Below are 22,610 nucleotides of genomic sequence, written 5' to 3'. Positions count from 1 at the left end.
TTTTTTTTTTTGCAAAAATAAACAACACATTTAATTTAATTTAATTTAGGGTGTGTTAGGTTTTTTTCAAGTCATTTATGAATTGCATTTTTGTAAAATGTGTCACGTCATTGACCCTTTTCCTATTATTTAGGTATGTATTTAAAGTATAAATGAATAAAAAGCATAAAAAAATTAGATAATGTTTTTTATTTGGGGTTTTACTTTTCTGTAACAATTCGCATGAATAACAACGCTTTTTACACCGCAGCACTAAGCAAACCAACGCTGAGACGCAAACGCGTCGGACAGTTGTACTTTGTACCTCTTCGGTTGCCGTACATGTGTTTCTGTCACACCAGCAGGGGCGCCACTGAGTTACACCGATGGTTGTTTTTCATCGATCTATAGATAGAAGATAACAACCGAATGTTTTAGTTTTTGATTACATTTGATTTGGAGATCATTTGCTCTGCCATGAAATGCATAAATTATGCGTCACGCTAGCACATAACAGATGAAAGGAAGAGAGGGGTCGGTCCACTGGAGTTGTTCATCAGTTTATTCTGAAGCATAGTTATTTGTTTTGTCCATGGCGTGTTTTTTAATTAAAGAAGGTGAGTTTGCCGTTTTTTTCCAATGTAATGTACTTAACTGACAAGATAGTGAAACTGCGAAATGGAGACAGGGAGGCACTTAAAATCCAGTTCAGAGACACACCAAAAATAGTTCAAAAGGTGCAGTCGTATGTAAAGAACGCGCTGAAGTGACACTACACATATTATTTCCTATTTTACTGCGTTATTGTTTTGTTCAATTCGAGTCAGGCTGTCAAATGTACAAAAATACATAATGCAGCACTAACACAGAGGAAGAGAATAGAGGTAGAGAATGTGTATTTTTTTTCTTGGGTGTGAATAAATTGAGTCTTGTTTTATGATTCATCCTGGATTAGTTGTCGTGTTTTCATCCTAAAAATGATAAATGGTGCTAATTATTATTATTTTGTATAGTTATAATTACTTTACAATTATAATATATTCAATGTGTTTTTTTATTCCGTCTTTTTTTTTTCTCTTATTCCTTTTTTAGGGCACCCTATGACTTCATTGACAGTAACAGACGAACGGTGGGAAAGTAAATTCAAGAAACTGGCACATCAAACCTTCAGTCACAGAACAACAACTAGATCCAAATATGACTTTCTGAATATATGTTAATTTTTGACTTTGGTCATCATGACATTTTAACACACTGTATTTTCAAACCATTAATTCTCACTGTAGAAAACAAGCATTATTAGATGGAGTGATGCAGACGGGACACATTATTGGATAGTGTGTAAGGTGGTTTGAATGAGTAAAGCGGGACAGACGCCTTTTTCGGCAGTGGGAGGACTGTTGGGGAGACACCGTGAGACTAGAGGACCTTCACCTGGACGTGAAACTGAAGGACTGCTGGCTATGGGTGCAGCGATGGGACCGTTACTGATTTGGCTCCAGGATGTGGCAGCGGTGACCCTGCTTAGAGCTCGCAGGACGCTTCTAAGAGTCGCCATCCTTTCGTGTGTCCTGGTGCTTCTCCTCTGGGTCTCCATCTTCCTGTATGGAAGCTTCTACTATTCCTACATGCCCAGCGTCAGCTTCTCCACACCAGTACACTACTACTACAGGTACAGACACATCAGGGCCGATCGGGAACATTCTGGTCTAGCTTTGACAACAGGCTGTTTGTGCACGACTGAGTCCTTAATTAGTATGGTCCAATGAACAAATACTGTTAGAGGCATTACTAGAGTTCGTAATGCATTGTGGTTGATTCCTCTCTCCTCCATTTCACTCTTAACAGGACAGATTGCGAAGCTTCAGATTCAGTCCTCTGTTCTTTCCCCACGGCTAACATCTCGCTCTTGAAGAATGGAAGAGACCAGGTACATCTAAGTCCCACTCAGAGTGACATCATTTAAGGACTACATTCAGTCGACCAAAAAAAGCCACACTTAAAAATGTATGAATGTCAAAATGTTTTGAGTAATACACAACTGAAGTAGCTCCTGAAAAAGAAATGAGTTATCTTTAGTAGAAAAGGGCCTCACGTATCATCTGTTCAATTTATAGACATGTTTTTACAGGGTTCGCCCTAAATGACCCTTTAAAGCTTTGCTGTTTACATTATGTAACAAGCCCATTAGTGATGCACAAGAAAAATTATAATACTTGTATATTAAATGATTAATATTACTGGTTGAGATGAGAATAAAAATGGATTTTCTGTCATATTTACAGCTAATTCTATTTGCTTCACTCTTTCTCTTAGGTGATGATGTCCGGTCAGGCCTACAGGATCTCTCTGGAGCTGGAAATGCCTGAATCTCCTGTTAACGAACAGATTGGCATGTTCATGGTCAAAATGTCCTGCTATACCACTGATGGGAAAGTCGTTCACTCGGTGGTCCGCTCCGTGAGTGAAGACCGCTCCCCCAAAATTCTCTGTTGTTTATTCTGTAGGGATAATTGGGCTGATTTATAAGATTTTGCGAGTCAGTTGTTGCTAAACATAAGTGTAGTTTTCCAAGTCGTGCATTAAATATATTATGGGTTTTATTTAGGCTAAAAGCAATAACCAAATCAACCATTTTAAATGCTACAAGTGAATTTAGGCATTAAAATGTACAGTATGATAATTTGATATTCTCTGGAGATTACATTTAATAGCATTGTTAAATTATTTAGGTTTTTTCATTATCTGTGGTAACTTTAAGTGAGCTTTAGATGATGGTAAATATAATCTAAATGTAAAAATAGGGGAAATAAGCATGAACATTTAAATATCCTATATCAGTCACTCGGTATACACTACTTCTTCCCTCTTGCAACATGTACTTCCTGCAATCATTTTGTCCTGTTTGCTGAAATCATTGGGGTTGCGTCTTGTGAGTAACAATGTAAAAATAGGAGAAATGAGCCTGCACAATTAAATATCCTATATCAGTCTGTTTACACTTGAAGAATTTCATGGAAGGACACATTAAACGTATTCAAAAGTGACAGTAAAGAGATTAATAATGTTACAAAAGATTTCTAATTCAAATAAATGCTGTTATTTCTATTCATCAAAGAATCCTGAAAAAAATGTATCACCATTTCTTCAAAAGTATTATTCAGCACAACTGTTTTTGTTTTGTTTTCTTGAGCAGCAAATCAGCATATTAGAATGATTTCTGAAGGATAGTGTGACACTAAAGTTCACGGGCTTTTTATATTGTAATATTGTAATGACAGTCATTAAATGGCCGTTTAACTCATAATTACTTGTTCCTTGTTTATTCTCATCAGACAATGCTGCACTACCGTTCAAACCTGCTGCGGACAATGAGCACGCTGCTGTTTTCGCCCCTCCTGCTCACAGGTGTGTCTGAGCAGAAACAGCTCATCGAAGTGGAGCTCTTCCCAGATTTCAAATCGGACCTTGTAAGTTTGTAAAGTATGAACAAGACTGACAGAATTGTCATTAAAAATTTTCAGACAAAAGGCATGCATTATATTGATCTGTCCTTCACAGTACCAACCTGCCATTGGTGCTATGATCGAGATTCAGTCTCGCAGGGTCCAGATTTATTCTGCCCAGCTCAGGATCCATGCCTACTTCACTGGCATTAGGTATTTGCCATTGTTTGGTGGTATCAGTTTATTTGATGGTTCATGTTCATCAAATGATGCTTCTTCCTTATCATCCTGTAATGTTCTTCCCTCTTGCAACAGATACCTCCTGTATAATTTCCCCGTGATGTCTGCAATTGTTGGGGTGGCGAGTAACTTCACCTTCCTCAGTGTCATTGTGCTCTTCAGTTACCTGCAATTCATTTGGGGAGGGCTGTATCCCCCCGAGCAGGTCAGAGTGAGGGTAAGACCATCTGTCTGCCTAATCTATTCAACCTTCACCCTATCACACTTCCATTGGATGCATTCCAGATGTCTGTTTGCATACATAGGTGATGATGGGAGACTCGACACGTCTTCAGCAGAGGAGGGAAGAAGCGCGTAAACGCATGCACTCATCCTCCAGCACTCCTAGTAAGAACACCGTTCGGTTCACAGCCGCACACACCCGATCACATCAATCGAACAGATCAGTAACTAATACACCATTCTTTGCCTGTCCCCCAGTCATTACGTATGGTAGAGATGCCAGTGAGCTGCCAGATCCACCACAACAACCCAAACAAACAGTTCGAAACAAAGGTAAACGATAAAAGGGAAATGTGATAAATGTAGATTTCTGTAATACATTCTTTGCATAAAATTGATTACAGTATATGCAGTGATCAAGTCACTGAAGAATCATGCAAATCGTGTTTGTTTGTGCAGGTGATTTGGACACTCCTAGTGTGATCGGGACAGAAGAACTGAATCAGCTGCAAGAAGATGAAGCTGGTAATAAAAATATTAACTTAAAGCATATGAGTAAGATACACTGCCTTTCAAAAGTTTGGGGTTGGTCATATTTTTGTATGCTTTTGAACGAAGTCTCTTATGCTTACCGAGGCTGTGTTTATTTAATCAACAATACAGTAAAAACAGTAATATTGTGAAATATTATTACGATGTCATCATATAACAATTTTCTACTTTAATATATATATATATATTTAAAAAAAATGCAATTTATTCCTGTGATGTGCAAATCTGAATTTTCAGCATCATTACTCCAGTCTTCGGTCACATGATCTTTAGAAATAATTCTGATTTTCTGCTCAAGAAACACTTCTTATTATTATTATCAATGTATTATCAAAGAACAGCATTTATTTAAAATGTAAATATTTTCTAATATTAATGTTTTACTTTTGCTTTTGATAAATTGTATGTATTCTTGCTGAATAAAAGCATTTATTTAAATTAAAAGCATAAATATAAATGTAGTTTTTTGCAAGTCCATTCTCATTGGTAATTGGTTAATGTTTCTGCCATCAGCTCAGGACTCCTCTACCGATGAGGCTCCCATTTTCCTCGAGGCTCCTCGTATTGCAGAGACCAATTTGAGTGAGGAGGATCCAGATCAAGAGCAGAGGGCAGCAGGAATAGGAAATGGGACTCAAGAAGAAGAAACAGCCCAACCACAGTCCCCAGACAACAGCATTAGACAAAGGCATGGACCCTGGATGAGGCTCTGAGCTCCAAACTCTGGAGTAACCACATATGCACATGCATTCTGTTACATTAGAACACCTCATTTGACTCGTAGCTAGCACATTTGAGACATTCCTTTCGCAATGCAATGAGTATTACCATAAGAATTTTTCTGATGCATTTGGAACCCAGTTTACCTCATGGTGCTGATGTGAAGCTCACCAGAATTTCATGCTCTGCTGCTATTGTTTTCCCTTACCTGAATACTTCCTATATGACTTAAGTCACCTATAGAGTCCTGCCATGCTTAAATGTGTCTTTACTGAGGCCTGTGGTTCTGTTACAACATCAGTGTTGCATGTAGAGGGTAACTGAGTGGGTAAAATATGTCAGCATTTCCATTTTATTAATATTTCTTTACATTCCTCTGCACTGTGATCGATCGTCATACAAAATATTTAACAAGGCTTTAGCAGGTCTGTTTAACCTCTGGGGATATTAAAAATTATTTTGTTTCCCCACTTTCAATTATTTTAATGCTAAAGTCGAAAATGCAAAACATATTTTAAGAGAACCATGTTACATATTATGGAAAATAAGTAGAGGACACAGAAGTTTAATTGATTTGGGGATAATAATAATTAAAACAATATTTATTATTTATAATATATATATATATATATATATATATATATATATATATATATATATATATATATATATATATAATTATTACTATTACTGTTACTATATACAACAATATTCCAACTCTACTTGGAATACTAATACTACTATGTGAGGAAATAGGTTTTTTTTATATTTATTTCATTAATATTCAGCACTATTTGTCCACTCTAACCAAATATTCACTATTATATCTGCTTTATTCATTTGCATAGGATTTTTTATGCATATCAGTAGCGTATTATGGAACGGAAGAATGTTCATATTTTGCTCTATATTTTGTTGTGTTTATTTAATAAATCTGAGATTTAAAGCAATTGTTTCCCATTGTCTTGAATAGGCAGTCACTCATTTGCTGTCACTAGGTGGCAACGATGATGTGGTGTGTAAATATTCCACTGAGCATTCGAAGAAGAATCTGGCGCAGCTGCAATTTGAGACGGATTCTTCTCACAAAACACTGTCAAGAAAGGATCTCCTCTGATCTGACAGGCTTTCAAAGCGTTTATCTTAATTTCTTTTGATTTCGTTTTATATACAAAAATAACACGTGGAAATCCTATATTTTAAATAGCAGCGTAAAAGCCTTTAAAGATGGCGACAGCGGACGGCTCTCGCTACTATAATGGTAAGTTTGAGCCGTTAGCAAAAGCGCTTACATCCATTTAAATTCTCTACCAATAATGATGTTTAGGTAAGATTATTCACGATCTTGTTGCACCCCAAAAACAATTTTGTAGCTCTCTGGGGTCTGTTGCCGTGTAACGTTACTCTACCATTTACATAAGTTACCACTAGCCAGCTAGCTTTTGTTTTTGTTGGGGCGTAATGTGTTTTTGTTGTTAGCAGTTAGTTTAATCAACCGCATTATATCGGTTGATTTAGCCGCATTTTGTGTTTTATTTTGGGATTTTGTTAAAGGAAAATTGAGCGAGGTGAACTGAATCTGACCGCGTGGTGTTGAGGTCATGTTGAACTGCTGTGATATTAGCTACGTTTCCATACGTGTTTTTGTTTATTATCAAATTTGATACATCAGGCTTTTTGGCGCATATAGTGTGATATAGTGATAATATGGAGCTCATATTCGAGGAGGAGGTGATAAAATAATTTAAATGTAATTTCATGAACAGCTGTCACTCCATTTCTCCCAATATGTCGTCTTGGGAGAATCTTTAGAAATTCACATATCAAATTTGATAACGTTACAGCTTTGTATGGTTAAAGTCTTGTAAAACGGATACTTTCCTCTGTAGTGACTAGTTGGTTGACTAAAAAAAAACATTTGTGTAAGTGCTCAGTCAACTTCTATAGAAAGCTTCCAAGTAGCCAAAACATATGTAATGAAGATATAACCAAGCAAATATTTATATTTAAATATATTATTTCATAACAACAATATCGCTTCTGTCCTCAATTTTATAAAATGTCAAGACGAGCACATTGTAGTACTTGTGTGTATTCTGTCCAGTGTACCAACACACCATTTCTTTCTAAAATATGACATTTTCAGAGGTGGACAAAGTACACAACTTCCTTACTTGAGTGAAAGTACAGATACTACTGGTCAAATATTACTCCGTTACAAGTAGAAGTTGTAAGGACCGATTTTTACTTAAGTAAAAGTACAGAAATACTTGTTTTTAAAAGTACTTAGGCCTAAGCATCAAAAGTAAATGTCAATGCATTTTATTATTGTTGCATTGTTGTATGTAATACTTACAGTACCTTATGCCTACCCTCATATCAATATCAAATTTATTTCTAGAACACAGTTCCAGTAGTGGGATTGAATAAGTGGACTCAATAATGTCCACAATGGTTTCCTCAAATAGTTCCCTATTTAAAGTTTTTTGGCTTATAGTATGAATATGTTAGCCTTACTGTTATCTATAAGCTAGTGTGCTCTAAAACAATGATAAAATTGTCGTTTAGAAGACCAAACTCAACGTTGAAAATGAAAATCGGTTTGATGTCTGAACCTGACGTCAGATTGACGTCAACCCGACTTTAATTTCCAACCAAAATCCAATGTCTGTTCGACGTAGGATGTTGACATCAAACCGACGTCGGGTTTCTGACGTCAAACCGACTTTAATTTCCAACCAAAATGCAACCCCTGCAACTAAAATGATCCCCTGACTGACGTTACTACTTTCTACTCAAGGACCTTGACAGAAATGTAGTGGAGTAAAAAGTATGATTTTTGTCTTTCAAATGTAGTGAAGTTAAAGTAAAAGGTTTCGAGAAAAAATAATACTCTACTTAAGAACACTTTTTGAGTATCTGTACTTTACTTAATTACTCAAGTAAATGTACTTTGTTACTGTCCACCTCTGGACATTTTCAACATTAATTCCAGGATTTATTAGCCTTTGGGGGTATAGCTGTGAAATTTAGTGTGAAATTATTATTTTTTTTCTATTCCAGCAACAAAAATTATATTTTAGGCATTATCCAAGCAGTGGCACATTTGCACTTGTTTGATCAGGAGTTACGACACGTTGTCCGCATTGTTAAAGAAAGGCTTTCACACCTCTGACTCTTTCATCTTGCATCTTTCAGAGCACGATGACCGTGTCGGTGGACCAAAGCATCGCAATCGTAAAGGCAGAGGCCCTTTCAGAGCCCCCTTGTACAGCGATCAGATTTCTCGGCCAAGGCAGCGAGGCGGTTACAGTGGGGGTGGTGGTGGTGGTGGAGGTGGAGGAGGTGGCGGCCCTGGTCCCCGGTCGAGACTGCATGATGATGATGGAGATGTGGACATGATAGAAGGTCCTCATGACAGCGGTTCCCGGGGCAGATAGTAAGCTCTTGTGGTGCATGCAGCATACTTATACATATTTTCTTATGTAACCATCACGGTACAACAGACAAGGTTTTATACTTTCAGCAATCCTTATGGCCGGCCACAGAATCGCCGTGAGGAACGCAATCGCAAAGGTGGACGAGGTGGCGGCGGAGGTGGAAATGAAGATAGAGGTGGCAATCGATATGGAGGCAGAGGAGGTGGTGGTGGTACTGATGGAAGTCGCAAGAACTGGTTTAAAATGACTGTAAGTACATTAGACATTAATAGCACATGAATTAAGCAGTTATTGACACCTTAGGATTTACTTTAAAGCATGTTTATGACCTAATGTCATTGTGGTTGTATTTGTATCTGACCACAGATTCCTTTCGGGAAGAAATACGACAAAGATTGGCTTCTGACTTCACTTCAGAACGTATGTTCTATGCCATTCCATGCAGTTCAGGTAAGTCTACGATAAAATATATTTCCTCAACATGCCATAGAAAATGTACCGATATGTAAAATTGCTAAAATCTGTTCTGTCTTGTCTTTTTTGGTCATAGTATCACACTGAGGGCAACAAGGCCCAGTTTTATATTGAAGACTCCACTACTGCTAATGCCTTGTTTAAAGTGTCACGGAAAATATCAGACAAAGAAGGATATAAGGTAAAAAAAAAAAAAATGCTTTCACTAAAACTGATGCCATTTCCGTAATCTTTCACTGTTTGATGCATTTAGTCAGCATTCTAATTATATTTTTCTACAATAGTAACCATAAATTATATTATACGTTTCATGTGCAGATCTGTGTAAAAAAAGATGTAATCATTGGTTTGACAATCTAATTCAGTGTTAATCTGTTGGATGGATAGGTGACTGTTGTTATGAACCCCTGCCCACCACCCACTTTGATTTACACTGATCTGAAGACCACGGATCTGGAGCATTTGAAGGTGAGTTATGGTTACCTTCAGCAGCCTTCAAGAGGATGTTGTCATTAAATTTATTTATGGATAATATACCTGACTGTCTTTTGCAGCAATGCATGGCCAAACGCTTTGATGGATCACAGCAGGCTCTAGATCTGAACAACATCAGAGTCGATCCAGGTTTGACTTGCATACAGTCATTCTTTCTCCAAACTTAAACCTTTATTCAGCTTGGCTTGTTGTGGGATGTTGCTTAAATGTTCGTCCTTTTCTGGCAGATTTGGTTTCTCAAAATATTGAGGTCACTTTAAATAGGAGGAACTCCATGCTGGGAGTTATCAAAATAATTGAGGAGAACATTCCTGAGGTAAGAAATTAAATTTTACATGTATGATTGCCTGAAAATATAAATTTCTTCTAAAAAGCTCAGCAGGCATGTTCTCTACCCATTTTAAGGGGGGGGATGATATGGCAATTATATTTGATATTACAGTTTTAAAATTGACAGACCCCAAATGTTTGAACAGTAGTGTACATGAACTCTACAGATGCAATTAAATCTGATTTTTTTCATTCACAGCTGGTTTGTCTCAACCTGAGTAACAACCGGTTATACAGGCTGGATGACTTGGCAGAAATTGTCAACAAGGTTCCCAACCTGAAGATTCTCAATCTGTCACACAATGAGGTATGCTGTCTGTTACCTATAGATTTACCTTTTCCTGTAGTCTTCTTAGTCATGCATCATTGTGTCATCTTTTAGCTGAAGACAGAGAGAGAACTTGATAAACTGAGAGATCTGAAGCTGGTGGATCTCTCATTGGAGGGAAATCCTCTGTGTGGCCACTTCAAGATCCAGGCCGACTATGTCAGGTTAGTCTTCTCAATTGTTGGTTGTCTGTTGAACATAAAGCAAGAAAAATACTATACGCAAGTACACAAATGCCAAGCACAAGACTTTAAAAAAAGGCAAACGTGCTTTTACATTACTCGGCAGTAACAAGCCTCTGTGTGCCTCAAACTATAGAGGTTGATATTAAAGAGAAAAATAGTTTGTGCTAATGTCCACTAAAGCACTCTGGCAGCACTGAAAATGCAACGCATACATGTTGCATCACATTTTGCAATGTGACCAATTTAGGAACACAACAACACAAAATCTAGCTTGCCCAGTGTCTGCTGTTACGTACTTGCGTAGAGTATGTTTCAGGCCTGAAATAAAATCTTTGAGGGTTTGTGTGGTTGTGTGCTCATGCACATGAAAGCATGCATATGCATGGACATTTGTATCAATACGCAAAACAGTTAACAATAACAGAAAAAACCGATGTGCATAAAAATACACCTAGAAAACATAGCGATTATTAATAGCTTAATTTGAGACAGACATATAATGTGTGTTGAACATTAAAAATACACATTGCATTTTCTTTATTCTGTAGGAATAACAATTGCTTGACAGGAGGCTGATGTGACATTTTTAAGGACATTCTTTGTAGAAAGTGTCCTTTTTTTGTTTCTTTTTTAAATATCACACTTGAAAACAATGAGCTATTTCTTAATAATTGTATGTTATTCTAAAGAAAAAAACAATCCCATCTGCCAGAGTCATTCAGTCCTGTCTGTAATATGCAGGTGTATTAACTCTTAACCAGTGAGCACTTGGTTATTTTCCACTAGTTCGACTATCATCAGGCATGTGATATTTACTTGTTCGTGTTCCAGTGGCAATCCACTAAGCAGCTTAAAAACTTTACAAACCAAGTTTGTCAACACCTCTGGTACTTTTTTATGGTTCTTCTCACACCTGCTTTTTCATTCTTAAAGCTCCTATTCCCCCCCCCCCCCCCCCCACCCCACCCCACTCTTTTCTCTGTTCCCACCTGGTTGTCCCTGTAGCTTTTAGCACAGAACACGGCGATTGTCTTTTTAGCATATTGTAAATATGCTAGCATTTTAGCACATTGCAAATTTCATTAGTTTAAACTTCAGTAGTTAATTCAATTTAAGCAGCAGCTTCATCATGTGACCTCCCAGAATGCCCATGGATAAGTTGGCATAGAAAGATGGAAAATAATCTTGGAGATGATGCTCGATTAAGTACATTTGTGCTCCACCTTTCTAAAATGCTGGCACCCTCTTCCCTCCACCCGCCCTGCACATGTCTTACACCTGAAGTACTGCTGATGCTGCTGGCCAGTGAGAGGCTGGTTAGCCAGAGACGGGTAAGATCCCACCCCATGATTAAGGGACAACCTAAGGCAGGCACAGCCGCAAAACTGGCCACAGCCAACGTCTTGAAGATGAAGAATGATCACCGAAGATGAAGAGTTGTTTGTGAGGAGATGCCATGGGTGGAGAAGGAGAGGGAAGGTTTTTAAGAGAAACCTTGAGCCAAGCACTGCTCAGAAACATGAGCTGAGCTCTGCTGCATGTTGCAAAATGAATAATGAGAGTAGAGGCAATTCTCTTTGTCTCTCTCTGTTTCTGTATTCAAAGGTGGAGTATAGTTGGTCAGACTGACCACTTTCATGATCCTCGTCCTAGAGCACGTTGGAGGAAAAAACGTCAAAGACAAAACATTGAGAGGAAAATACTGGAGGAGGATCACAGGAAACAAGTTTCAAATATTTATATCAAATAGACTAAAGTACAAATTAGACTAAATAGCAAATAGAAACGTAAGGTGTCTGGGCTCGAATATAGCTTTAATTAATTGTTTGAATAAATACCCTGCTGTTTTTAAATTTAATAGTAGGGTCCAAATTAAGTAGGCCATAAAACCCATACACCTTTATACCGTTCATTTATTTTATCATTTAATGATCTGTTCAGAGGCTCAGGGTTCAACTCTTTATTTACATCTGACCCCTTTTATTAACTCCCACTCTTTTGGGATGGTTTCTCACTGTATAGCTGTCTTCTCTGTGGCTAATCCATATTTAAACCTCTCCAGTGTCCAAACACTTATTTTCCCCTGCCATATGTATGGCCGCATTCACTCACAATTAGGTCTATTATAAATGTATTTATATATTTTTTTTTGTTTGTTTATTCCCCCCCCCCCCTAAATTCTTAATAGCTACTCATATCATATTTCTCTTATTGTCATCTTGAGCAGCCTGGTTCTGCATCATTCTTTCGTTGATATTGAAGCACGCTATGAACAAGCATTTTAGTTAACTCGGCGTGCCAGTATTTGTCGATCTATATGTCAGTGCCTGATGATATTTGATTTAAAAATGTAAAAATAATAATAATACAGGACCCCATAGAGTTTTGCCAGTAAGAACCACTAGTATTACCAGATTACAGGGAGTCTTATCTGGTCCAAGCTCATTAAACTATAACCTTTCCACTGGGTACACTTCCTAATTGTACAAAAAAAATTACTTACTGCCTGCATGACTGATTGATTGATTGAATGGTGTGAATGTTCACCAAACTCTACCCCTCACAACACCCCACTGCCCCCATCGTTTGCCAGCCTGCTTGTGTCTGTTTCGGCCTGTAGGGGGCACCAGTGGTGAGTATTGTGGATGGGTAAGTACCATATGCCGGGGTGGGAGGGAGTTGGGGCAGGGCTGTGATTGGCTCATTGGTGGCATGGCTCAGATGCCCATGTTTTTTATTCTCACAAGTACAGACAAACTTGCTCAAGTATTCAGTAACCCTTCACAACTTATTCAAATGAAACGAATGGTTATTGTTTTTTGGTGTTGGTGTAAACTTGGTTACATGCACTACTGTTCAAAAGTTGTATTCTTAAAAGCTTTATTATTATACTTTTATTCATCAAGTACACATTAAATTGATCAACATTAACAGTAAAGACATTTTTATAATGTTACAAAAGATTTCTATTTCAAATAAATGCTGTTCTTTTGATCTTTCTATTAATCAAAAAATCCTGAAAATGATATTGTATTGCGTTTTGCCAGAAATATAAAGCAGACAGTACATCTGTTTTCAACAGTAATGATGCTGAAAATTCAGGTTTGCATTACAGAAATAAATTACATTTTAAAATATATTCAGAAAAGTTGTTTTAAGTTGTAATGTTTCAAAATATTACTGGTCTTACTGTATTTTATCAAAAATTGGTGTGCATACATTTAAAAATTGTACCGACCACAAACTTGAGCAGTAGTGTACATAACGTTTTGTATGAAAATAAATTCACAGTATTGCAATATCTCAAGCCTGATGGATAATTATCTGTAAGTAAATATTTCTCTGATTGAATACACTCTTTACCTATTTGTCCTGCACTTAAGATGGCCTGGCTAAAGTTTTTGAGTGTTTCTATGTGACGGTTTTATTGGCACATGTGCAGTTCGTACTAACCTTGTTTCTTTTGTTCTGTCTTTGTGATTGTTGGACAGTGCCATACGGGAACGATTCCCCAAGCTGCTCAAACTGGTAGGAAATCCACAGTGTTTATCTGTTGGTGTAACCCAACGCTATTTGTTTGAGAACAAGTGTGGTAATCACAATAATTGAAATGTTATCACATTCGCTCATTGGCTTAATTGTATATTAGACACATTGTTTGTCTGTTCATTGTTTAAACAACAGGATGGACACGACCTTCCGCCTCCCATTGGTTTTGATTTAGAGGTCGCTCCTGCGACTCTTCCTCCATGCAAGGTTTGGTCTCGATCTGTTCTTCACTTTGAGACGCCCATATTTGACTTTCATACTTAACCTCTCACTTTTACTTTGTACACAGCCTAGCTACTTCTTCTCTGAAGACATCAAGAACATCATCCACTGCTTCCTGCAACAGTATGTATTTTTTTGGACTTAATAGATACATGTATCTAAGAACTAATACATTCAGATCAAAATGTTCTCCCTCTATCACCCTCCAGGTATTACAGCATATATGACTCGGGAAACAGACAGCCCCTGCTGGACGGCTACCATGACGGAGCAACTTTCTCCCTCAGCATTCCCTTCATCATACAGAACCCTTCAAAGTACAGCAGACTTTCTCTATGCTATAATCATCGTCATCATCACCACTATTGACTTCTACTAAACAGCGAGTGTTAATCTTTTTGTCCGCAGAAGTAGTTTAGGGGAATACCAGAAAGACAGTCGCAATATCAAGCGCATGAAAGACCCCAGTAAGTAATTGTTGAATAATCTAAAAATCTTTAGAGTTTCTATCATCTAATTTCTGTGGGTTAGTTTTTGCAACATCAAGGTGTGATCACATTTCGGGCAGCTTTCTGTTAGTAAAATGTGTTGTACCAATTTGAATACTAGTGAAACTTCATCAAAGCAAAGAATGCAAAAAAAGTGCTGCACGGGGTGTGAATTCCTTATCTCGGTGCTCTTTGGATATAAGGGATGGTTCAGCTCAAAAAATAAAAATATTCCAAGGCACTCTAATAATGTTGAAAAAGTTAAAAAGCCTTTATTTCATCATGGCTTTATCATTTAAAAACGGGTGACAAGTACACACCTACACGTTGCGGCTTACAAGCCTTCGTCAGGGTGTGAGTAGTCTCGTGTAGCCAGACCTTCAGACTGACGGCTGAAGGTCTGGAATTCATAGCAGCTTTCTTTGGCCAAGGCCCGCCCATAAGGCTGTTTGACCGACATGTAAAACAACCAATTACAGTTCGTTTCGTTCAGCGTCACGTTTAGGTGCGTGGAAATGTCCCCACAACAACAGTGTGCAACAAGTCAGTCAGCATAGAAAATCAAAGGAGAAGAAAACTTCAAGAGTCTATGCCGTGAACCTCGCATACTTTTGAGAATCCTACGTTTAGCTGATCTTGATAAATGCTCATTGTCACTCATGTAAACACAACAGTTTTTCTTCCGCAATCACACGTCTGCGCTTTGTTTCCCGGCGGACCGAAAATAAACGCGACACTCGCGCCCCCCGGAAATCCGATAAAATTCAACCAATCAGATGACGACTTTGACATTCCTGAAGTGTTTCCAGTTAAGTGTACCATATGCATCAGACGTTTAGCCAACGTTCCGTGGGCGTGAAGTCTGAGGCCATGTCCACACGGACACGGGTATTTTTATAACCGGAGTTTTTCCTACAGCGTTTTAAAAAAAAATCCCGTCCACACATGCTCGGTCTCCGTCTACATGAAAACGTAAAAACACGCAATAAAGCGCAGTCAAGAGCATGCCATGCCAGCAGGCGGCGATATAAACCTTAACCCTAAAGCCACGTTGGCCAATCAGAAGCGCAAATCTGATGTCAAACACAGCTGATAACGGCGCACACTCTGACTACACGACAACACTGTAACCGGCGTTTCTGAAAATCCTCACCCTGGCAGGGGTTTTCAAAAATGTTCGGTTTAAGTGCGTTTTCGTGTGGACGAACGGCCGAACCGCGTAAAAAAAGTCACGGTTATAAAAATACCCGTGTCCGTGTGGACAGGGCCTGAGGCTGAGACTAGGGTGTGAGTAACAAACACAATCTCAAGTCCCTTTTGAGCAGCAGTTAATTAGTCTTATAACAATCACCTGGTTGCGCTGTGCAAGGCAACCTGAAGAGAGAAAGTTCAAAGAATATGTAGAGAACATCTCACACAATATAAAGTTAAATCAAACACAATATAATAATGGTGTAGGAGAAAAAAAAATGATATTGATATACTAGTGAAACTTGTTTGGGCAACTTTTTCGACATTACGCAAAACTCCCGATTGCACATTGCAAAATCCAGTTATTTCAACAGGACTAGGCTGAGCAGCTTTAAATGTGACCACACCTTTTGCTTGTGTCCTGAATTCTGTGATGAGTTTTGCCATTTTCTTTCAGCTACACGGTTTCGTTTGATTAAACACACACGATTAAATGTGGTGGCTTTCCTGAACGAACTCCCCAAAACCCAGCACGACATCGCCTCCTTTATTGTAGATGTCAACACCTACACAGTGAGTTAAACTTGCGGTTCAGTTAGCTGGTTTCATATTCAGATTTGCGGTTCTAATTGCTTGTCATTTCCAGGCTACACTGTTGGCATTTACAGTCAGTGGAGTTTTCAAAGAAAGTAAGTTCCTCTATCTAAAATGATCAGCTCAGAGTAAAGCTACCAACTCTGAATCAGAGTACACAACCTCATTTTCTTTTTCCCCGCTTCTCCTTTTTAAGTGGACGGTAAATCCCGAGAATCATATAGAGCCTTCTCTCGAGTATTCATTGCTGTTCCTGCTGGAATTGGGTAAGATCTCGGTTACAAAAATCGAATATTTTTGGCTTAAAAAATGTGCCATTGGTCATATCATCATTGTAACCTATTGTCAACTTTTCAGTCTGTGCATTGTGAATGACGAGCTGTTCGTTCGAAACGCCACTACAGAGGAAATTCGCCGTGCATTCGTTGCTCCCGCCCCCACACCGTCCAGCAGCCCCGTGCCCACTCTGTCCGCCCCCCAACAAGAAATGCTTGCTGCCTTCTCCCAAAAGTCTGGCATGAACCTAGAATGGTCTCAAAAGTAAGGACTAAAATACATGTTCGTTACTTCTTCTAGATATCGTTCTGTTTCTAGATTCATACAAAGATGGACAGCTTGTTAAGGTCAGACTTGCTTGTTATTTCAGGTGCCTACAAGACAATGATTGGGATTTTGACAGAGCTGCTCAGATCTTCACCGGCCTTAAGGTAAGCCAGTGTCCGTCCCTTTCTCATGGGTCACAGTAAATCTTCTAGAACAAAGGATCATGTGTCCTGCATTCATCTTACAAGGGTCTCTTCTCTTACAGGCACAAGGAAAGATCCCAGATGTTGCATTTGTCAAATGAGGAGTTATTGCTGGGGATTTTATGGAAACTCTGAACCACAAGGTGCCTTCCTAATTCTGTCCTCCCATCTAAAATAAAATCTGTCATTATTATTTTTTTGGTCTTATTTTATTTTCCCTGTAATTTTTTTTGTCTAAAAGTTATCCACAAGAATTAAAAAATATAATGGAAATAAAAGGTTTACAGAGCAAACATTTAAGACAAAAAGAAGAAAAAAAATAAAGAGAAAGAGGGGGGAAACTCAGGAAGGCACCAAGACCAATTTCTTTCCACTTTTTCTTTGTGAATACCTACCCTCCCCCAAACCAACTTTGTGGTTCAAGTTTTCTGCAAGTTTTAACTATTGTCATGTTCAATATAGGACAGATATGGCAAATAAAGTATGTGTTCATTGTTTGTTGTGTTTTGTAAAATAAATATTAACTATGATCTTATGTACTAGACTGAAAATTGTGTTTTACTGTGACTACAGCTAAGGAAAATATTAAACCGTTTAGTATAATGTTTCTCTGTCTACCAAAAAGGTGAATGTACCATCATAAAATCAGTTACATCATGCGTGTATCATGAGGAAAACATTTATTGCAGCCTGGGTAAACCTTTACATGTTATACCACATAACCATCAGAACCAGGCATTTGTGCGTGATACAGCCAAACTTGTGTGCTCCAAGTAAACAAGTTAGTTCCTTGCATAGGTTTCCCTACAGCATATACAATAGTGTTGATTGTTGGAAATTTCCATTACACTGTTTTTGGAATGATAAATGGGCAATCGGGTCGATAACAGGAGGGTGACCGATTATACAGTGTAAGCTGTTAACTTAAATCTCAGTGAGGAAATTTGAGGCCAAGCTGCAGGTCAGGCCCGTCCCATCAGGCTCCACATTTAGCTTCTTGACCACTCCATCTTCAATCAGCATGACATACCTAAACACACACACAACCAGGATCAGCAGAGGCAACTGAGAAGTGAAAGTCACTTTCACATGAAAATGAGAAGTAGACTGATGAAATTGAGTAGATTCCAACTTCACATTTCATCAGACTAATCCCCTTATTTGTAATGTAATCAAGTTACAAATGGTGGATGTGGCTATTTGTAACTTGAACTCGATTCCAGTTATTTTAGCTGTACAAAAACAGTATGTTATGCTGCTTGATGTTCCAAACTGTTGTTTATCAATAATTATTAATTATAAATGCACTAATTTGTAGCACAAAGAGTTTTACCATTTACTGCACTTTGTCATTCTTCTAGTTATTTACCTATAGTGGCTATTGGCTAATGAATCGGAAGTCTCGCACATTCACAGAAAATAGCTTACTTCCATATTGCAGAATAAGGTGGATACCATAATCATGATTGTGGGAAATGTTTTTTTCAGGAAGACCATCATCTCACCTTTGAGACCTCAAATTTCCAAGCACCTGGAACAAGTGATCATTGTTCAGGAAGAGATCCACAGCCTTTATAGAGAAAAATAGATTTATAATATCTGTCAATATCTAAAACAGCACTGAACAGCATTTTTAAGTAAAATAACACAATCTTGTAATATTTCCTGATTTTAATGCATCCAGATGTATAATATGTGTTATGCATTGATCAGCATAAAAATTATGGAAATGGCCCATGGATGAGGGTGCTTCAAAAGCAAGAGTCACCTTTGTGAACGCTCCTGTGGGATCAGCCAGCATCCGCACCTATAATAGATCAACCATATAATGACTCAATAGATAAATCCTTAAAGAGACTAATTAGACTGTTTTAGTAAAAAGCAGGTTAATTAAAGGGCGGAGAGTTTCCCCACCTTGCCGTCTGCTCCGTTCTCCTTTCCCCAGGCGGTCATAACAAACACATCATTAACAGACACGCATGCGATCTCACCCACGCCTCTGGCCCTCAAATCCCCAGCCATCTGTATGAACCCTGGGAGATGAGTCTGAGAAAACACCCGTGAACAGAGTTAAGACAAACGAGACTGTGATACGGGTGCTGCAGTAATAGGATGAAAAGAGATGTGCACACAGTTATTCAAAACTAACCTAATTCGAATTAGGTTTATTATACTTCCTTCCCAAACTTAGGTTATTATACAGGGGTCGTCAACCTTTTCAGGGACCACTTGAGTATCATATTTCATTTTCATGAAATCAAAATTCTTGTTTTATTTTTATGAAAGATTGCAGTATTTATTATGAATAATTTATCTGTGCACAAAATACATTTTTTTAACATGTTCTTGTAATATTTAATCGAAATAACTTCCCCTCCCTCTTGCAGCGACATCTCTTCTCTTCTCTGATGATGCGTTTACTGGCGTGAGGGCGGGACAACCTGTCACTCGCATGAGATCGACCAATAGCAAACCACAACGATCCAATCAATTCCCAATGGACAAAATTACAAATTTTGTCCTGCCTGCCTTGCATTTAGTCTTGTTCAATAAGGCTTTTCACTCTGATATATGTCACAATAGGGAAGAAAAAAAACTATTACAGCATCATCATTATATTTTAATAATTTAAAGAAAATAATTTAGCAACTTTAGCTTCTTAGCTTTGGCTGAAGTTAACAGTAATGTATTTTTAATACATATTTATTTACTCCATCTTATCATATGTGAGTGCGAACTGTATGGAAAGCTATGATATCCAGGGTAGTGTCGGCATACCACCATGTAGGACGAACCACATCCAACACGAGTAACTGTCGACAAGAGGAAGCTGTCTCTGATAGGGATGTTCAGGTACTAACCCGGATTGTATCCAAAAAAACACAGCTGCCCAAATCACTGCAGAATTAAATGCGCACCTCGACTCCTGTTTCCACCAAAGCTGTTCGTCGGGAGCTCCACAGAGACAATATTCATGGTCAGGCTGCTATAGCCAAACCTTTGGTCACTTGTGCCAATGCCAAATGTGTTTCATTGGTGCCAGGAGTGCAAATCTTGGGCTGTGGACAATGTGAAACATGTATTGTTCTCTGAAGGTGGCTTCACTGTCTTTCCCACATCAGTGGGAGTTACGGTGTGAAGAAGCCCAGAAGAGGCTTAACACCCGGACTGTTGTTGCCCAGAGTGAAGCACGGCGGTGGATCAGTGATGTTTGAGCTGTAATATCATGGCATTCTCTACTGTACTTGATGGCCAAGTACCGAATCATTCTGGAGGACTATGTGGACCTAATGAATTAAACATTGTACCCTGAAGGGGGTGCCGTGAATCAGCATGATAATGCACTGATACACACAGCAAGACTTGTGACAGAATGGTTTGATGAACATGATAGTGAAGTTGAACATCTCCCATAGCCTGCAAAGTACCAGATCTACATATTATTGAGCCACTTCGGGGTGTTTTAGAGGAGCAACTTAGAAAACGTTTTCCTCCACCAGCATCACAGTGACCGGGCCGCTGTTCTGGAAGAGGAATGGCTCAAAATCCCTCTGGCCACTGTGAAGGACTTGTATCTGTCATTCACAAGACGAAATGATGCTGAATTGGCCGCAAAAGGAGGCCCTACACCATACTAATAAATTATTGTGGTCTAAAACCAGTTGTTTCATATTCATTGTCCAACCCCTGTATATATAAATATATCACAAAACTGAATAATAATTGGCAGCAGTAATTCCAGCAGATCCTATGTTGGTACCTTTGAACATCCAGGAGTGAACGCTCCTGGCACGCCAAAAAGCACTCCTTTTTTGCCTTTAAAGATTTTAGCCATTGAGATGCTATTCCCCGGGTCTCCCTCCTGGACCTCCACAGCGGGAAGATGTTGACCAACCTTAAAAAGGTTAAGAACAGTAGCATGAATAATACAGCATAAAACACACAAAAAAACCCTGATCCAAATCGATTCATTTCTTAATCCATTTTATTAGTGTCAATTCATTGCCACAGCAACACAACTGAATGATTCTTGTGATGTTAAAAACCTTATGATCTAAAGTCTTGTCCTTCAATGCTTGAAATTATTTTTTTCTACAAATATAAGCTGTGCCTAGATATGAATTTACATACAAAAGCTAAAATTTTAATATATTTTGAATGCATTTAACTCAATAGTCAAAAGCAGCCAATGAGTCCAGCAAACATGGGAACTCCTTCATGGATCGCTCTTAACAAGGACCAGGAACTTCTTTTTAAAAACCAATAAGGATTATAAAGTGTAGGTCACAAACCAAATATTATATCTGTATTATTATATTTAATATGAATTTTGTTAACCCTGAATATGGGACAATTCAGACATTTTCTGTGATTTTTGCAATTCTCTAGCATTAAACATTAAATAATCATAAAAAATACATACAGTATAAAATATATTGTAATTTTAATTGTATAAAGAGTGTAAAAATGCGATGTTAACCTCTTAATTGGTTAACTAATATCTATATTATTATTATTTTTACATGATTGTGTTATGTATTTCCGTGCATGACACTGCAGATTCGCCTATATCAGAATATAATATTGCTAAAGTTCTTGAGGAACATAAATTACTATCAATAACTCGAATGGTTGATTAACTCCACGGTTTGTTTAAAATAGTCTGAGATTATGTACCGATACTTTAAAGAATCTATAATGTAAAACATCGGATCTGCACAGCAAGCGCGCCACGCGCAACGGCGCGACAGACGCGAACGCTCCCGTTGCGCGTCACAGGCCTACAAGGAAATAGTTTACTTCCGTCACCAATATCTGACTTTAACTGATCGACCACAACATATTTGAATAAGACGCAGGAAAAGGAAATCGCGGCGAAAATGTCATTCTGCTCACGTAGAATCACGAACACACCCGTGCTTATGTTATGAAATGCGCGCATTAAAAAAAAAAAAAACTCATGGCCGCCACAGTATTCCAGAAGTATCTGCGTTTATTTTAGGCACCGTGCGACGAAAATAGTGCCATGGTCATGTGTAAAAGCCGACGACATGCTGTTCAGTCTCTAGTGTGCCTGGTAAAAGCTCTTACCTGGATCGGCATGCTGGAGATGCGTGTGGAGTGCAGCAGTCTAATACTGTGAGCGGCTCGGACGCCTTTCTGTAGTAGTGTAGTGGAAATCATCGCTTTATATAGGCTACCGCATAGACCGACCCAGCAGCGCCTCCAGGAACACAACACTCATCCAGCCTTCCCGTCCAGTCACGCCTCGGCCTCCTCCTCCCAGCTCCCACCCCCGCTACAGGGATATTAATCAAAGCACCTGCTCACCTGCGACTACTCCTTCTTATTAACTTTATTACGCTAATAAAGATAATATGAGTAACTAATTAACTGCTATACAGGATG

The 22,610-nt window shown here is 38.4% G+C and overlaps 3 protein-coding genes across 4 annotated transcripts; 2 read left to right on the top strand and 1 right to left on the bottom strand.

Moving 5' to 3' along the window:
- Positions 1 to 341: 341 nt before the first annotated feature.
- bscl2 (BSCL2 lipid droplet biogenesis associated, seipin) lies at positions 342 to 5,749 on the top strand. 2 transcript variants are annotated; one of them, XM_056239458.1, is made up of 11 exons: positions 342 to 596; positions 1,072 to 1,651; positions 1,828 to 1,909; positions 2,296 to 2,439; positions 3,315 to 3,449; positions 3,541 to 3,638; positions 3,741 to 3,870; positions 3,971 to 4,052; positions 4,146 to 4,220; positions 4,347 to 4,412; positions 4,953 to 5,749. In XM_056239458.1, the coding sequence occupies exons 2-11, from the start codon at positions 1,335 to 1,337 to the stop codon at positions 5,150 to 5,152; spliced, it is 1,329 nt and encodes a 442-aa protein (XP_056095433.1). In that variant the 5' UTR covers positions 342 to 596; positions 1,072 to 1,334; the 3' UTR covers positions 5,153 to 5,749. The 2 variants fall into 2 exon arrangements, with proteins under 2 accessions (XP_056095433.1, XP_056095432.1); XM_056239457.1 differs by having other exon boundaries at positions 343 to 596; positions 3,741 to 3,882.
- A 440-nt stretch (positions 5,750 to 6,189) lies between these two features.
- Positions 6,190 to 17,736, top strand: nxf1b (nuclear RNA export factor 1b). The gene is made up of 21 exons (XM_056239452.1): positions 6,190 to 6,420; positions 8,358 to 8,598; positions 8,686 to 8,848; positions 8,966 to 9,049; positions 9,150 to 9,254; positions 9,461 to 9,541; positions 9,628 to 9,697; positions 9,796 to 9,884; positions 10,098 to 10,205; positions 10,281 to 10,390; positions 13,903 to 13,939; positions 14,096 to 14,167; positions 14,250 to 14,305; positions 14,392 to 14,499; positions 14,591 to 14,649; positions 16,319 to 16,434; positions 16,508 to 16,550; positions 16,652 to 16,721; positions 16,813 to 16,995; positions 17,102 to 17,162; positions 17,264 to 17,736. The coding sequence occupies exons 1-21, from the start codon at positions 6,387 to 6,389 to the stop codon at positions 17,300 to 17,302; spliced, it is 1,929 nt and encodes a 642-aa protein (XP_056095427.1). The 5' UTR covers positions 6,190 to 6,386; the 3' UTR covers positions 17,303 to 17,736.
- A 122-nt stretch (positions 17,737 to 17,858) lies between these two features.
- prdx5 (peroxiredoxin 5) lies at positions 17,859 to 22,451 on the bottom strand. Its single transcript, XM_056239460.1, has 6 exons — positions 22,293 to 22,451; positions 20,962 to 21,096; positions 19,116 to 19,247; positions 18,970 to 19,008; positions 18,707 to 18,771; positions 17,859 to 18,231 (listed from the first exon to the last, which is right to left on the bottom strand). Exons 1-6 carry the CDS (start codon positions 22,383 to 22,385, stop codon positions 18,126 to 18,128), a joined length of 570 nt encoding a protein of 189 aa, XP_056095435.1. The 5' UTR covers positions 22,386 to 22,451; the 3' UTR covers positions 17,859 to 18,125.
- Between the last annotated feature and the right edge of the window lie 159 nt (positions 22,452 to 22,610).

This window comes from Rhinichthys klamathensis, unplaced genomic scaffold (assembly GCF_029890125.1).
Source record: "Rhinichthys klamathensis goyatoka isolate OS25496 unplaced genomic scaffold, OSU_Roscu_1.1 h1tg000565l_1, whole genome shotgun sequence".
Lineage (NCBI taxonomy): Eukaryota > Metazoa > Chordata > Actinopteri > Cypriniformes > Leuciscidae > Rhinichthys > Rhinichthys klamathensis.
This window is presented reverse-complemented; position numbering and strand designations above follow the sequence as displayed.